Below are 18,697 nucleotides of genomic sequence, written 5' to 3' on the forward strand. Positions count from 1 at the left end.
AGAAAGAAATTTATCAGGTACGCATAAATTTTGTTTTCTTTTTTAAGACACAGTGAGTCTACGGACACATCAATTACTGTTGGGAATCAATACCCAAGCTATTAGGGAGGGCAAGACAGGTAACCTAAACAGAAGGCACCACTGCTTACAGAACCATTCTTCCAAAAGAAGCCTCAGCCAAGGCAAAAGTATCAAATTTATAGAATTTAGAAAAAAGTGTGCAAAGAAGACCAAGTCGCCGAATTACAAATCTGTTCTACAGAGGCCTCATTCCAAGAAGAGGGCACCGCCCTAGTGGAGTGAGCTGTAATTCTCTCAGGAGGCTGCTGTCCAGCAGTCTCATAAGTCATACGAATAACACTTCTCAAGCAGAGGAAAATTGAAATAGTAGTAGCTTTCTGACCTTTACGTTTTCCAGAAAAGCCAACAAACAATGCAGAAGACTGACGAAAGTCCTTCGTAGCCTGTAGATAGAATTTAAGAGCCCGCACAACGTCTACGTTGTACAACAAACGTTCTTTATGAGAAGGATTAGGACAGAGAGAAGGAACAACAATTTCCTGATTAATATTTCTGTCCGAAACAACCTTAGGAAGAAAACCAAACTTGGTAAGGATAACGGCCTTATCTCCATGAAATATGAGATACGGAGAATCACACTGCAAAGCTGAGAGTTCAGAAACTCTCTGAGCAGAAGAAATAGCAGTAACAAACAAAACCTTTCAAGATAACCATGTAATATCTATTGAATGCATAGGCTCAAATGGAGCCTGTTGTAAAACTTTAAGAACAAGGTTAAGGCTCCAATGTGGAGCAACACAGGCCTGATTCTGACCAGGGCCTGACAAAAGGATTGAACATCCGGTATGTCCACCAGACGCTTGTGTAGCAGCATGCATAGAGCAGAAATCTGACCCTTGAAGGTACTGACAGATAACCCCATCACAAGGCCTTCCTGGAGAAAAGATAAGATCCTTGGGATCCTGACTTTACTCTAAGAATATCCCTTAGACCGAGCGATGACTCACGGAAGGAGAGCAAACGGAGGAAAGATATATGCCAACCTGAAGTTCCAAGGAACTGCTGGAATATCTATCAGAAAGGCTTGAGGATCTCTCTACCTCGAACCGTACTTTGGGAGCTTGGTGTTCTGACGAGACGCCATCCGATTCAATTCCGGTAGCCCCCACTTGAGGGTCAAGTTTGAAAACACCTCCGGATGGAGTACCCACTCCCCAGGATGAAATGTCTGTCTGCTCAGAAAATCCGCTTTGCAATTGTCTACTCCTGGAATGTGTATTGCAGATAGACAGCAGTTGTGGGTCTCCGCCCACAGAATAATTCGAGCCACCACCTCCATGGCCAAGGAAATCCGAGTTCCTCCCTGGTGGTTGATGTAAGCCACTGAGGTTATGTTGTCCGACTGGAACTGATAAACTGGGCTAAATCTAGCTGGGGAGTGACAGCAGAGTAGAAATTTTATTTAGGTTTTACACAGAACTTCTGTGTGAAACCTAAATAAAATTTCTACTCTGCTGTCACACTCTTGTGGATTTTTGAATATATTGCTGGAGCTTTGAGTGAGGCTCTTGAGTGACTTTGCAGATTCCTGACTGCTGTAGTGCTGGACTGAAGACTGTTTGTCTAAATCTAGCTGGGGCCAAGTCAGGAGAGCATTGAAGATTACTCTCAGCTCTAGGATATTTTTATGGGAAGAGCTGCCTCTTCCTGAGACCAGAGACTCTGAGTCTTTAACCAGTCCCTGACTGCTCCCTAGCCCAGCAGACTGGCGTCCAAGGTCACAATCACCCATGAAGGTCTGTGAAAGCATGTTCCCTGAGAGAGGTGTTCCTTACATTGAAGAGAAGGCAAGGATCAAATCGAAAATCTTGGACTCTCTGATCTCTGTCAGAAATATCTTCATCGATAGGGAATCTATTATGGTCCCTAAGAATACTACCCTTATAGCTGGAACACGGGAACTCATTCCCAGATTCACCTTCCATTCGTGGGAACGAAGACAGACAACAAGATCTCCGTATGAAAGTTTGCTTGTTAAAAAGCAGGCGCCTGAACCAGAATGTCATCCAGATAAGGTGCCCCTGAAATTCCCAGAGACCGGATCACTGGCAATAGAGCCCCCAGAGCCTTTAAGAAGAATCTAGTAGCTGTGGCAATGTCAAATGGAAGAGCCACAAACTGAAAATGATTGATCAGAAATGCATTTCTCTGAATTTTGTGATGATCCCCGTGAATGGGATCATGAAGGTACGCATCCTTCAGGTCTATGGTCATCATGAACTGACCGTCTTGGACCAAGGGAAGAATGGAACGTATAGTTTCCATCTTGAAGGACAGTACCCTGAGCAACTTGTTTAGACACTAACACTTTAAGTCTAGGATTGGTCTGAAGGTTCCCTCTTTCTTAGGAACCACAAACAGATTTGAATAAAATCCTAGACCCTATTCCGAAATCGGAACTGGAATTTTCACTCCCAGATCGTAAAGATCCTGTACACATTTTAAGAACGCCTCTCTTCTTATCTGGTTTACAGATAATCTGGAGAGGAGGAACCTGCCCCTGGGAGGAAAGTCTTGAATTCTAACTTGTAACCCAGGGATACAATGTCCACCGCCCAGGGATCTGGAACATCCGGTATCCAAGCTTGAGCAAATTGAGAAAGTCTGCCCCCAACTGGATCCGATCCAGGATCAGGGCCAAACCCTTCATGCTGACTTGGAATCAGCTTGTCAGGTTAGGAAATGTCCAGAAGACCCAAATGCTAGGGCGAACTTAAACAACACCCTTGCACTCTGAGTTTAATCCAGGACGTGACCCTATGACAACCTCCAAAAAACAATGTACTCATGATATGGAGCAGGGTTAGCCTGTGTCCAAAGTAATTCAAGATATCAGCCAGATAGACATCTGAATAAGGAACTGGTTTCAGGAAATGTCTTCCACAGAATCAGGAGAGCAGGGATAGTCCACTTATACTCAGACAGAAGAAGGGTAAAACAAGAAACAGTTAATAATGCAGGAGTAGGTAATTTGTTATCAGGCAGTTTGAGGGTTAACACTGTGTAGACAGTCCATGCAGAGTTGGCAGCAGGTTATCAGGCAGTTTGAGGGTTAACACTGAATAGTCAGTCCTTGCAGAGTTTGCAACAGGTTATCAGGCAATTTAAGGGTTAACACTGAATAGTCAGAACTTGCAGAGTTTGATAACAGTATATCAGGTAGTTTGAGGGTTAACACAGAATAATCAGTACCTGCAGAGTCTGGCAACAGTGTATCAGGTAGTATGAAGGTTAACACAGATTAATCAGCACTTGCTGAGATTGGCAACAGGATATCAAGCAGTTTGAAGGTTTACACTGAATAAACAATATTTGCAGAGTTTGGCAGTAGGTTAAACTGCAGTTTGAGAGTTTCACAGAATAAACAGTATTTGCAGAGTTTGGCAGCAGGTTAACATGCAGTTAGAGAGTTTCACAGAATAAACAGTACTTGCATTGTTTGGAAACAGGTAATCAGGAAGTTTGAAGGTTAACCCAGCATAGTCAGTCCTTGAAGAGATTGGCAACAGAAAACCAGCAGTTAGAGAGTTTCCACAGCAAATTCCTCACAGAAGCCACAAAGAGGAACAAACAAACGGGCACTGAAGAAACAGGAAGCCTGGAATAAAAAGTCTGGTCGTGACATCATCAGGAAGGGGCGGCACAGACTACCTGTCAATCAAGCACACAGAGAGGACTGCCAGAGCTTCCCAGCGGCCGAGCTTGACACAGCAGCTGGTTTCTTTGACTGCTTCCCCTTATTCCAAGACTGATTGGGTTTCCAAGAAGGTTTGGACTGTTCCTGCTTGGAAGAGGAAGGCTTACCTCTGAAGTTACGTAAGGAACGAAAATTACTCTGACGTCCTATCTGTCTGTTTCTCTTATCTTGCGGCAGGAAGAACCTTTACCGCCCGTGATATCTGAAGTGATTTCTGCCAGGCCAGGTCCAAACAAGGTCTTACCCTTGTAAGGAAATGCCAAAAGCTTTGACTTAGACAAAACATCCGCAGACTATGATTTTAACCATAAGGCTCTGCGAGCTAGAACAGCAAAACCAGATATTTTTGCTCCCAATTTAATGACTTATATGGAGACATCAGAGATAAAGGAATTGGTTAATTTAAGAGCCTTAATCCTGTCCTGGATCTCCTCCAAGGGAGTTTCCGCTTGAATGGAGTCAGACAATTCATCAAACCAGTAGGCTGCCGCACTGGTCACAGTGGCAATACACACTGCAGGTTACCATTGGAGACCCTGATGAACATACATCATTTTTAGAAAGGCCTCCAGCTTTTTGTCCTTAAAAGAACAGCTATCCTCTATGGGAAAAGTGGTTCTCTTAGCCAAAGTGGAGATCGCTCCTTCCACCTTAGGAACCGTCTGTTACGACTTCTTGATAGTGTCAGCCACCGGAAAATAAAAACATTGGAGATGGAGAAAAAGGGATTACAGGCTTCTCCTACTCCCATGCAATAATCTCTGAAGCACGGTCCAGTACAGGATATACCTCCACCATGGAGGTAACATCAAAGTACTTATTTAGCTTGCTAGATTCTTTAGGGTTGACTACCACAGTCGTAACGGAGTCGCCCAGAGTAGCCAAAATCTCCTTTAACAATATACGAAGGTGTTCCAACTTAAATCTAAAGGATACAACTTCAGCATCAGAAGAAGGAATTATACTTTCAGAATCTGAGATTTCACCCTCAGAAGCTACCGACGAGTCTTCCTCCTCAGACTTCTAAGAAAGAGCAACTGGTTAGCCAAAACTGGATCAGATACCTTACTCACTGAATCTTTAAACTTCCTCTTGTGTCTTCCCTGAAGCATGGGAATGGCAGCTAATGCCGCAGAAGATACCTGGGCAGCAATTTCTTCCTGCAAAAAGACTCCTCCAGGAGTATGAGAGGAACCGCAGGGCACTGCATGTGAAGATGACAAAGATTGGGACATTTGAGGAGAAAGCTGCAGCATATCTGATACAGGAGAAACCTGAACAGCATCAGCCTTAGAGAATAGTGGCTCAGAATATAAATAAATAAAAAAATATATATATATTATTATTTTGAAATTCAACACTGTCTCTTTAAGCCATAAGAATTTTTCAAAAATTATATCAACAATAATACAGATATAATACAGGTATAATGCCCCTATGTTGGCACCCTCTACAACTCAGCTAACTGCTGAGGTGCCTACCTGACCAGGATTCTGCCTAAACAGGGTAGAAAAGGATTGTCACCGGACCGGATCCCCCTAGAGCCAAGAGAAAGCAAAGTAGAAAACACCTCTCTGGAGTTTCCTGTAATATGAGCTAGAAAACGTGCGGTCCGACTACCGCCACAGCAAGAAAAGGACCGCCTCTCTTAGTGAAGACAGAATCGGTCCTGGCGTCCATCTTTAAAAGTTTAAGCTGCAAATATTTCTTGCCTAAATTCACAAGCGCATGGTCGTTTTACACAGTCCTGGACCGGTTTGTTACACTGGAGCTAGGAGAAATAAAGTGAGCCACCAATGAGTCGGGTATTAACCCTGTAGTGCCCAAGCATACACTATCTCCTCACTTCACCAGTACCTGCTAATCTGCCCAATATAGATCCCTACTAGGATCAATCTATAACGTCCCATTTTCTCATTATATTGCAGCATGATTATAAGCTGCTTAAAGTGCCAGTGTCCCTAATACTCCAAGGAAAAAAATTGGCACTTACCTGTGATATAGGCTGTCCGGCAGAAAAGGCAGTTCACCTGGTATGAGAGGAAGCCACTCCTCATAGAGACCTACTCTGGCATTCTGGCAGCAACATAACAGGAAAACGCAGTGAGGCCCACCCCACAAGTTCCTAACTGCTTTGAAGCTACCACAGCCCTGCTGAAGAGACTAACATGGAGTACAGCTAGACCCATATTGTGATGGAGGATCAGAGCAATCCTGCCCTGGCTTCAAAAAAAAAAATCTTGATAGAAGAATCTTACATAGACACCTATAACTTCACCTCCTCCGTGCACTGAAGGCAAAGAGAATGACTGGGGGTTGTCGGAAGGGAAGTGATACTTAAAAGTTTTGCTGTGGTGCTCTTTGCCTCCTCCTGCTGGCTAGGAGTGATATTCACAACAGTTATTGATGATTCCGTGGACTCACTGTATCTTAAAGGGACAGTCTACACCAGAATTTTTATTGTTTTAAAAGATAGATAATCCCTTTATTACCCATTTCCCAGTTTTGCATAACCAACACAGTTATAATAATATACTTTTAACCTCTGTGATTATCTTGTATCTAAGCCTCTGTAAACTGCCCTTTTTTTCAGTTCTTTTGACAGACTTGCAGTCTAGCCAATCAGTGCCTGCTCCTAGATAACTTCTCGTGCACGAGCACAGTGTTATCTATATGAAATACGTGAACTAACACCCTCTAGTGGTGAAAAACTGGTAAAATGCAATCTGAAAGAGGTGGGATTCAAGGTCTAAGAAATTAGCATATGAACCTCCTAGGTTAAGCTTTCAACTAAGAATACCAAGAGTACAAAGCAAAATTGGTGATAAAAGTAAATTGGAAAAATGTTTAAAATTGCATGCTCTATCTGAATCATGAAAGTTTATTTTGGCCTAGACTGTCCCTTTAAGAAAGAAACAATATTTATTTCCATAATTTATCATTTTATATTAGTCTCAAATTGTTTCATCCCCATTGAAATACTGATTAAGTAAATAGAACAAGATGTTTTCCCAAAAATGTTTTTACACATCTAAATATGTAAAGCAATGACTCAAGGATACAACTAAATGGCCCATAATCAATGACATATCTGGTCAAAATCAGAATACTCTGCATTTTTTGTCTGTCTCCACCTTGGTATGGCACATAATACAATACAATAAATGTCTAAAACCCTGTGGTGTAGGGGTGAAACATTAGCAACATCTTGTTCCCTATTTTTCTAAGAACAAAATACTCACTGTGTTAAACCAAAACTTTGCGATTGGAGCATGGTAAAATGCATAAAACCTCTGAGTGATTGGAAGTCTGTGAGGTTTCACCTGAATTTCAAGGTCATGCTTAACTTCTGTGTTGTCAAAAACCTGAACTTCCTTAAAAACATTCTGTAATATTTAAGAAAAGAAAATATTTACTAAACAAGTATCAAACAAACTGCATGTACTAAAATTAATGCAATTTGTTGTTTTCTTATTTTACAGAAATATTTAGTATGTGTACAATATATTACCACAGGGTGGAATACATTAAAACTAGAAAAAGAAAAAGAAAAAAAAACTTTGCCAGAATACATTTATTGGAGGCAGAAAAACAAAAAACAGAATTTATGTTTACCTGATAAATTTCTTTCTCCTACGGTGTGTCCGGTCCACGGCTTCATCCTTACTTGTGGGATATTCTCATTCCCTACAGGAAATGGCAAAGAGAGCACACAGCAAAGCTGTCCATATAGCCCCCCCTCTGGCTCCGCACCCCAGTCATTCGACCGACGGTTAGGAGAAAAAGGAGAAACTATAAGGTGCCGTGGTGACTGTAGTGTACAGAAAAAACATAATTTATGTAAGAACTTACCTGATAAATTCATTTCTTTCATATTAACAAGAGTCCATGAGCTAGTGACGTATGGGATATACATTCCTACCAGGAGGGGCAAAGTTTCCCAAACCTTAAAATGCCTATAAATACACCCCTCACCACACCCACAAATCAGTTTAACGAATAGCCAAGAAGTGGGGTGATAAGAAAAAAAGTGCGAAGCATATAAAATAAGGAATTGGAATAATTGTGCTTTATACAAAAAAATCATAACCACCACAAAAAAGGGTGGGCCTCATGGACTCTTGTTAATATGAAAGAAATGAATTTATCAGGTAAGTTCTTACATAAATTATGTTTTCTTTCATGTAATTAACAAGAGTCCATGAGCTAGTGACGTATGGGATAATGACTACCCAAGATGTGGATCTTTCCACACAAGAGTCACTAGAGAGGGAGGGATAAAATAAAGACAGCCAATTCCTGCTGAAAATAATCCACACCCAAAATAAAGTTTAACAAAAAACATAAGCAGAAGATTCAAACTGAAACCGCTGCCTGAAGAACTTTTCTACCAAAAACTGCTTCAGAAGAAGAAAATACATCAAAATGGTAGAATTTAGTAAAAGTATGCAAAGAGGACCAAGTTGCTGCTTTGCAGATCTGGTCAACCGAAGCTTCATTCCTAAACGCCCAGGAAGTAGATACTGACCTAGTAGAATGAGCTGTAATTCTCTGAGGCGGAATTTTACCCGACTCAACATAGGCAAGATGAATTAAAGATTTCAACCAAGATGCCAAAGAAATGGCAGAAGCTTTCTGGCCTTTCCTAGAACCGGAAAAGATAACAAATAGACTAGAAGTCTTACGGAAAGATTTCGTAGCTTCAACATAATATTTCAAAGCTCTAACAACATCCAAAGAATGCAACGATTTCTCCTTAGAATTCTTAGGATTAGGACATAATGAAGGAACCACAATTTCTCTACTAATGTTGTTGGAATTCACAACTTTAGGTAAAAATTCAAAAGAAGTTCGCAACACCGCCTTATCCTGATGAAAAATCAGAAAAGGAGACTCACAAGAAAGAGCAGATAATTCAGAAACTCTTCTAGCAGAAGAGATGGCCAAAAGGAACAAAACTTTCCAAGAAAGTAATTTAATGTCCAATGAATGCATAGGTTCAAACGGAGGAGCTTGAAGAGCTCCCAGAACCAAATTCAAACTCCAAGGAGGAGAAATTGACTTAATGACAGGTTTTATACGAACCAAAGCTTGTACAAAACAATGAATATCAGGAAGAATAGCAATCTTTCTGTGAAAAAGAACAGAAAGAGCGGAGATTTGTCCTTTCAAAGAACTTGCGGACAAACCCTTATCTAAACCATCCTGAAGAAACTGTAAAATTCTCGGTATTCTAAAAGAATGCCAAGAAAAATGATGAGAAAGACACCAAGAAATATAAGTCTTCCAGACTCTATAATATATCTCTCGAGATACAGATTTACGAGCCTGTAACATAGTATTAATCACGGAGTCAGAGAAACCTCTTTGACCAAGAATCAAGCGTTCAATCTCCATACCTTTAAATTTAAGGATTTCAGATCCGGATGGAAAAAAGGACCTTGTGACAGAAGGTCTGGTCTTAACGGAAGAGTCCATGGTTGGCAAGATGCCATCCGGACAAGATCCGCATACCAAAACCTGTGAGGCCATGCCGGAGCTATTAGCAGAACAAACGAGCATTCCCTCAGAATCTTGGAGATTACTCTTGGAAGAAGAACTAGAGGCGGAAAGATATAGGCAGGATGATACTTCCAAGGAAGTGATAATGCATCCACTGCCTCCGCCTGAGGATCCCGGGATCTGGACAGATACCTGGGAAGTTTCTTGTTTAGATGAGAGGCCATCAGATCTATGTCTGGGAGCCCCCACATTTGAACAATCTGAAGAAATACCTCTGGGTGAAGAGACCATTCGCCCGGATGCAACGTTTGGCGACTGAGATAATCCGCTTCCCAATTGTCTACACCTGGGATATGAACCGCAGAGATTAGACAGGAGCTGGATTCCGCCCAAACCAAAATTCGAGATACTTCTTTCATAGCCAGAGGACTGTGAGTCCCTCCTTGATGATTGATGTATGCCACAGTTGTGACATTGTCTGTCTGAAAACAAATGAACGATTCTCTCTTCAGAAGAGGCCAAAACTGAAGAGCTCTGAAAACTGCACGGAGTTCCAAGATATTGATCGGTAATCTCACCTCCTGAGATTCCCAAACTCCTTGTGCCGTCAGAGATCCCCACACAGCTCCCCAACCTGTGAGACTTGCATCTGTTGAAATTACAGTCCAGGTCGGAAGAACAAAAGAAGCCCCCTGAATTAAACGAAGGTGATCTGTCCACCACGTTAGAGAGTGTCGAACAATCGGTTTTAAAGATATTAATTGATATATCTTCGTGTAATCCCTGCACCATTGGTTCAGCATACAGAGCTGAAGAGGTCGCATGTGAAAACGAGCAAAGGGGATCGCGTCCGATGCAGCAGTCATAAGACCTAGAATTTCCATGCATAAGGCTACCGAAGGGAATGATTGAGACTGAAGGTTTCGACAAGCTGTAATCAATTTTAGACGTCTCTTGTCTGTTAAAGACAGAGTCATGGACACTGAATCTATCTGGAAACCCAGAAAGGTTACCCTTGTTTGAGGAATCAAAGAACTTTTTGGTAAATTGATCCTCCAACCATGATCTTGAAGAAACAACACAAGTCGATTCGTATGAGACTCTGCTAAATGTAAAGACTGAGCAAGTACCAAGATATCGTCCAAATAAGGAAATACCACAATACCCTGTTCTCTGATTACAGACAGAAGGGCACCGAGAATCTTTGTGAAAATTCTTGGAGCTGTAGCAAGGCCAAACGGTAGAGCCACAAATTGGTAATGCTTGTCTAGAAAAGAGAATCTCAGGAACTGATAATGATCTGGATGAATCGGAATATGCAGATATGCATCCTGTAAATCTATTGTGGACATATAATTCCCTTGCTGAACAAAAGGCAATATAGTCCTTACAGTTACCATCTTGAACGTTGGTATCCTTACATAACGATTCAATAATTTTAGATCCAGAACTGGTCTGAAGGAATTCTCCTTCTTTGGTACAATGAAGAGATTTGAATAAAACCCCATCCCCTGTTCCGGAACTGGAACTGGCATAATTACTCCAGCCAACTCTAGATCTGAAACACAATTCAGAAATGCTTGAGCTTTCACTGGATTTACTGGGACATGGGAAAGAAAAAATCTCTTTGCAGGAGGTCTCATCTTGAAACCAATTCTGTACCCTTCTGAAACAATGTTCTGAATCCAAAGATTGTGAACAGAATTGATCCAAATTTCTTTGAAAAAACGTAACCTGCCCCCTACCAGCTGAACTGGAATGAGGGCCGTACCTTCATGTGAACTTAGAAGCAGGCTTTGCCTTTCTAGCAGGCTTGGATTTATTCCAGACTGGAGATGGTTTCCAAACTGAAACTGCTCCTGAGGACGAAGGATCAGGCTTTTGTTCTTTGTTGAAACGAAAGGAACGAAAACGATTGTTAGCCCTGTTTTTACCTTTAGACTTTTTATCCTGTGGTAAAAAAGTTCCTTTCCCACCAGTAACAGTTGAAATAATAGAATCCAACTGAGAACCAAATAATTTGTTTCCCTGGAAAGAAATGGAAAGTAGAGTTGATTTAGAAGCCATATCAGCATTCCAGGTCTTAAGCCATAAAGCTCTTCTGGCTAAGATAGCCAGAGACATAAACCTAACATCAACTCTAATAATATCAAAAATGGCATCACAGATGAAATTATTAGCATGCTGGAGAAGAATAATAATATCATGAGAATCATGATGTGTTACTTGTTGCGCTAGAGTTTCCAACCAAAAAGTTGAAGCTGCAGCAACATCAGCCAATGATATAGCAGGTCTAAGAAGATTACCTGAACATAGATAAGCTTTTCTTAGAAAAGATTCAATTTTTCTATCTAAAGGATCCTTAAACGAGGTACCATCTGACGTAGGAATGGTAGTACGTTTAGCAAGGGTAGAAATAGCCCCATCAACTTTAGGGATTTTGTCCCAAAATTCTAACCTGTCAGGCGGAACAGGATATAATTGCTTAAAACGTTTAGAAGGAGTAAATGAATTACCCAATTTATCCCATTCCTTGGAAATTACAGCAGAAATAGCATTAGGAACAGGAAAGACTTCTGGAATAACCGCAGGAGCTTTAAAAACCTTATCCAAACGTATAGAATTAGTATCAAGAGGACTAGAATCCTCAATTTCTAAAGCAATTAGTACTTCTTTAAGTAAAGAGCGAATAAATTCCATCTTAAACAAATATGAAGATTTATCAGCATCAATCTCTGAGATAGAATCCTCTGAACCAGAAGAGTCCAAAGAATCAGAATGATGGTGTTCATTTAAAAATTCATCTGTAGAGAGAGAAGATTTAAAAGACTTTTTACGTTTACTAGAAGGAGAAATAACAGACAAAGCCTTCTTTATGGATTCAGAAACAAAATCTCTTATGTTATCAGGAACATTCTGCACCTTAGATGTTGAGGGAACTGCAACAGGCAATGGTACATCACTAAAGGAAATATTATCTGCTTTAACAAGTTTGTCATGACAATTATTACAAACAACAGCTGGAGGAATAGCTACCAAAAGTTTACAGCAGATACACTTAGCTTTGGTAGATCCAGCAGGCAGTGGTTTTCCTGTAGTATCTTCTGGCTCAGATGCAACGTGAGACATCTTGCAATATGTAAGAGAAAAAACAACATATAAAGCAAAATAGATCAAATTCCTTATAAGACAGTTTCAGGAATGGGAAAAAATGCCAAACATCAAGCTTCTAGCAACCAGAAGCAAATGAAAAATGAGACTGAAATAATGTGGAGACAAAAGCGACGCCCATATTTTTTAGCGCCAAATAAGACGCCCACATTATTTGGCGCCTAAATGCTTTTGGCGCCAAAAATGACGCAACATCCGGAACGCCGACATTTTTGGCGCAAAATAACGTCAAAAAAATGACGCAACTTCCGGCGACACGTATGACGCCGGAAACGGAAAGAATTTTTGCGCCAAAAAAGTCCGCGCCAAGAATGACGCAATAAAATGAAGCATTTTCAGCCCCCGCGAGCCTAACAGCCCACAGGGAAAAAAGTCAAATTTTTGAGGTAAGAAAAAATATGATAATTCAATGCATAATCCCAAATATGAAACTGACTGTCTGGAAATAAGGAAAGTTGAACATTCTGAGTCAAGGCAAATAAATGTTTGAATACATATATTTAGAACTTTATAAATAAAGTGCCCAACCATAGCTTAGAGTGTCACAGAAAATAAGACTTACTTACCCCAGGACACTCATCTACATGTTTGTAGAAAGCCAAACCAGTACTGAAACGAGAATCAGTAGAGGAAATGGTAAATATAAGAGTATATCGTCGATCTGAAAAGGGAGGTAAGAGATGAATCTCTACGACCGATAACAGAGAACCTTATGAAATAGACCCCGTAGAAGGAGATCACTGCATTCAATAGGCAATACTCTCTTCACATCCCTCTGACATTCACTGCACGCTGAGAGGAAAACCGGGCTCCAACTTGCTGCGGAGCGCATATCAACGTAGAATCTAGCACAAACTTACTTCACCACCTCCCTTGGAGGCAAAGTTTGTAAAACTGATTTGTGGGTGTGGTGAGGGGTGTATTTATAGGCATTTTAAGGTTTGGGAAACTTTGCCCCTCCTGGTAGGAATGTATATCCCATACGTCACTAGCTCATGGACTCTTGTTAATTACATGAAAGAAATAAAAATTTTAAACCTGACTAAAAGCCAGGGCGGGCCGTGGACCGGACACACCGTAGGAGAAAGAAATTTATCAGGTAAACATAAATTCTGTTTTCTCCTACATTGGTGTGTCCGGTCCACGGCTTCATCCTTACTTGTGGGAACCAATACCAAAGCTTTAGGACACGGATGAAGGGAGGGAACAAGTCAGGTAACCTAAACGGAAGGCACCACAGCTTGCAAAACCTTTCTCCCAAAAATAGCCTCCGAAGAAGCATAAGTATCGAATTTGTAAAATTTGGCAAAAGTATGCAGAGAAGACCAAGTCGCTGCCTTACAGATCTGTTCAACAGAAGCCTCATTCTTGAAGGCCCATGTGGAAGCCACAGCTCTAGTAGAGTGAGCTGTAATTCGTTCAGGAGGCTGCCGGCCGGCAGTCTCATAAGCTAATCGGATGATGCTTTTTAGCCAAAAGGAAAGAGAGGTAGCAGTAGCTTTCTGACCTCTCCTCTTACCAGAATAGACGACAAACAAAGAAGATGTCTTTCTGAAATCCTTTAGAAACAACAAAGCTAGATACCCTTTATCCAGGAGCTATAAGGAACTAGGTTGAGCGTTGTTAGATATTTTGTACTCTGTCTGAAATCCTTTGTTGCTTCTAAATAGAATTTTAACGCACGAACTACATCTAGGTTATGTAACAAACGTTCCTTCTTCGAAACTGGATTCGGACACAGAGAAGGAACAACTATTTCCTGGTTAATATTCCTGTTGGAAACCACCTTTGGAAGAAAACCAGGCTTGGTACGTAAAACTACCTTATCTGTATGGAATACCAGATAGGGTGAAGTACACTGCAAAGCAGACAATTCAGAAATTCTTCTAGCAGAAGAAATAGCAACCAAAAACAGAACTTTCCAAGATAGTAACTTAATATCTATGGAATGCAAAGGTTCAAACGGAACCCCTTGAAGAACTGAAATAACTAAATTTAGGCTCCATGGAGGAGTCATAGGTCTGTAGACAGGCTTGATTCTAACTAATGCCTGTACAAACGCTTGTACATCTGGCACGGCTGCCAGACGTTTGTGCAACACCACATAATCTTTACCATCCCCGTGGAGATGCTACTTGTTCAGAGCGGGAAAGAGAATGACTGGGGGGCGGAGCCAGAGGGGGGGCTATATGGACAGCTTTGCTGTGTGTTCTCTTTGCCATTTCCTGTAGGGAATGAGAATATCCCACAAGTAAGGATGAAGCCGTGGACCGGACACACCAATGTAGGAGAAAATGAAATCATATATAGAGAAATTTGCATAACTTGGCTGAAATAACATAAATAGCACTCATTAAAAAAAAGAGCAGGTATCATTTACAGGGACAGTAAACACCTTGACATTTGTATATAAAATGTTTAGTTGTGCATAATAAAACTACTTTGCAAAAGATTTTCATTATTTATTTTGTCCCTTTTCATGCAATTTAGCCTGTACCATTTAACTTTGACACCTTATAAATTGTCTGGTTTTTTTACTGGAGCATATGCCCCCTACTATTCACATTATTTATAAATGATTTGCCTTATGTCTGCAAATCCTCAACTGTATACATGTTAGCAGACGACACGGTAATCTATGCAAACAAATCTGATCTGCCGCAGCTTGAAGCAGTGCTCCAAGACCAGTTCACAGAGGTAGAAAAGTGAATCTCAAAAAACAAACTCTTCCTAAACACTGACAAAACTGTCACAATGATCTTTGGAACTGGGCCTAAATTACACAAATTACAAAATTACCATCTACGCATCAAAACAAAATCTAATTGCACGCTTACCACAGTCCACTCTTTCAAATACTTGGGTATGTTCTTAGACCCTAATCTATCTTTTGGCCTCCACATAGAAAAACTTGCATCTAAACTTTATCCAAAACTAGGTGCCCTGTACAGAAACAAATCTTGCTTCAGCCCTACAGTAAAGGAAAAGATTGCACAGCAAATGCTGATGCCTATCATGGATTATGGGGACGTAGTATACGCACCTGCACCGCAAACTCACCTTAATAAACTTAATACATTGTATAACTCGCTCTGCCGCTTTGTGCTACAATGTAACTACAAGACCCACCATTGTGACATGCTAAAAGAAATAAACTGGCTGACGCTGGAATCCATACGCACCCTCCATCTTTCCTGCCTTGTGTTTAAGAGCCTTTCTGGGAAGCTCCCACCCTACCTGAGCAGAATGCTCTCCCCAGCTATTCCCACTTCCTATAACCTCCGATCCAGTACCAGCACATTATTTAGCTTACCTCAATACAAAAAGAAAGCAGCTCGATTCTCCTTTTCCTACCGAGCGCCACAGTTATGGAATGACCTCCCGCTCACTTTCAAACCTTCCCCAAGCCTAATATCCTTTAAGAGATCCCTCTATACATATCTCAAAACAGAATGCACCTGTCATGGTTGATTATATATTTCCTACCTGTTCTATGTAAAAATTTTGAATCTATTGTGTATTATTATTGTTTTTGAATTTTATTGTACCCTATTGTATCAATGCAATGTTTTGTGGACCCAGGACATACTTGAAAACGAGAGAAATCTAAATGTATCCTTCCTGGTAAAATATTTTATAAATAAATAAATATGCAAAATTTATGACCTTCTTGAAATTGTGATGACAATGAATTAACATAAATAATGATTGCATTTCGATCCTGACGCGGGAGTAAAAGATTACTTTCCATAGGAATGATTTCTAATAAATATGAGAGTATATTTGGTGGCCAAGTTGGCAAAATACAAGTTAAATGCCCTGTTCAGTTTGAAAACCACAGCATGCATTAAAAAATGGGGCAAAATCATTTGATAAGAAAAAATAGATTAAAATAAATGCCGTGAAACATTTCTCTTTCTAATGTATTTCTAAATAAAAAGATACTACCATGCCAGTACAAGTATCCCATGTATAGAGCTATTCCTTAGTATATGAAGGTTTGAAAACAACATAAACCTACTTATAAATCATACATTGGTTGCTATATGGAATGCTCTGTTTCCTGTTACTTGACCTAGACAAGAAAAATACCCAAATAATATAAGCTAAAACATGTTAGATCAATTACTGCCCTCTTCTACACTACCAGATCTGCTGCCTACCTCAAGCAAGTGGAAATATAAAACAGATTTTATATGGGGCTCTAACAAATATTCTTACAGCTTTATTAGATCACATTCTTAAACAAGATACATATAATATACAAGAACTTTTTAAAAATGGTTTCAAAATTATAAATACAGTTATTCTGTTAACAAGTCAATAAAATAGGTTTGTTTAAATAATTTAGCGATTAATAACTACAACAAAAGAAATACATTTTACCATTGCAATGTTTTCTGAAATATTTTGAAAATTGTGTTCACTGTCCTCCATTGCCATCTGGTGTGCATCCTGGGATTGTGGAATGTGAGCCATTTCTGCCTTTGTTTTATATTCCAGCATGAGGATTGTAGGGGGAACCAAAATGCTTAAAATCACCTGCAAATAACATTTGAAATAAGGGAAATCAAAAATACAGAAAACATGCAGTGACAGACACATACAACAATGACAAACTACTTCTAAACATGAGCAGACACAGAGGACATACATAGTACAATGATAAGCTAAGGCAAACAAGTCTAGAACAACATAGATACTATATATAAACTGAAAAATAAGTAAATATGCTATTGAATATCATGTTCTAATTATTGTGAAAATGCTTGGTATCATATGACTGTATATATAAAAAGTTATATCATTTAATAAATGTGCTTCATTTTAAATTATGGTTAATAAAAAGTCATGGCTACTCACTTCACCCTTCTGTAAAAGTTAGTTTTGTAGAAGTTATTATTAAATAATGAGTATTTTTCCATAAAAATAAGTCAGTTAAGGAGGGATAAATCCATCCACTAAACACATAATGGAGACACAAACTTCTGAGCGCTGTTATTTAGAACTACTTATGTCCTCAGAATTGACTTGATGATTATTTTTAAATCCCAGTTTCTGAATATCTTTTAGAACTAGTTACATTTTTAAGGAGGAATGAGGTTTAAAGACCAGTCACTGTTTTTCCATGGGTTTGACAAAAATTCAGGATATGATGATGGCTGTAGATTTGACCTTTTAAGAGAATCACTATTGTTGTTATTTGTTAAGCACTGGCTAGATAAACAGGTAAAATGAATAACTTGCACAGTGCAGAAGTATCACTTTGCAGCTGCTGTTCCCACAATTATTTTATTTTAAAAATTGCACAGACTTTATAGTGCCAAAATTATTCTAATTTCATATTCTACAATGAGCTGACAAAATATAACAACCCATTGTAATGAATATTACAATGGGTTGTTACTCTAAGTAGTATATTTGATGCAAATAATATACACCATGCTGAATTTAAAGGCAATAACTGTCACTTTTATAAAGCCTGGAGTTTATTTTTACATATTTTTTGTCACTTGTGTCTTAAAGGGATATGAAACCCAAAAACATAATTTATGTAAGAACTTACCTGATAAATTCATTTCTTTCATATTAGCAAGAGTCCATGAGCTAGTGACGTATGGGATATACATTCCTACCAGGAGGGGCAAAGTTTCCCAAACCTCAAAATGCCTACAAATACACCCCTCACCACACCCACAAATCAGTTTAACGAATAGCCAAGAAGTGGGGTGATAAGAAAAAAGTGTGAAAGCATAAAAAATAAGGAATTGGAATAATTGTGCTTTATACAAAAAAATCATAACCACCACAAAAAAGGGTGGGCCTCATGGACTCTTGCTAATATGAAAGAAATTAATTTATCAGGTAAGTTCTTACATAAATTATGTTTTCTTTCATGTAATTAGCAAGAGTCCATGAGCTAGTGACGTATGGGATAATGACTACCCAAGATGTGGATCTTTCCACGCAAGAGTCACTAGAGAGGGAGGGATAAAATAAAGACAGCCAATTCCGCTGAAAAAATAATCCACACCCAAAATAAAGTTTAAATTGAAAAAAACTGAAAACATAAGCAGAAGATTCAAACTGAAACAGCTGCCTGAAGTACTTTTCTACCAAAAACAGCTTCAGAAGAAGAAAACACATCAAAATGGTAGAATTTAGTAAAAGTATGCAAAGAAGACCAAGTTGCTGCTTTGCAAATCTGATCAACCGAAGCTTCATTCCTAAACGCCCAGGAAGTAG

The 18,697-nt window shown here is 39.6% G+C and overlaps 1 protein-coding gene across 1 annotated transcript in view; it reads right to left on the reverse strand.

The window, feature by feature from the left end:
• TRPM7 (transient receptor potential cation channel subfamily M member 7) overlaps positions 1-18,697 on the reverse strand; it is a 626,812-nt gene that overhangs the window by 353,875 nt on the left and 254,240 nt on the right. Inside the window, exons 18-19 of the mRNA XM_053717440.1 lie at positions 16,838-16,993; positions 7,021-7,164 (exon numbers count right to left, since the gene is read on the reverse strand). Of these exons, the coding sequence (XP_053573415.1) occupies positions 7,021-7,164; positions 16,838-16,993 (300 nt within the window). The remainder of the gene's footprint in view (positions 1-7,020; positions 7,165-16,837; positions 16,994-18,697) is intronic.

The sequence above is a fragment of the Bombina bombina genome, chromosome 6 (genome assembly GCF_027579735.1).
Source record: "Bombina bombina isolate aBomBom1 chromosome 6, aBomBom1.pri, whole genome shotgun sequence".
Taxonomy (NCBI): Eukaryota; Metazoa; Chordata; class Amphibia; order Anura; family Bombinatoridae; genus Bombina; species Bombina bombina.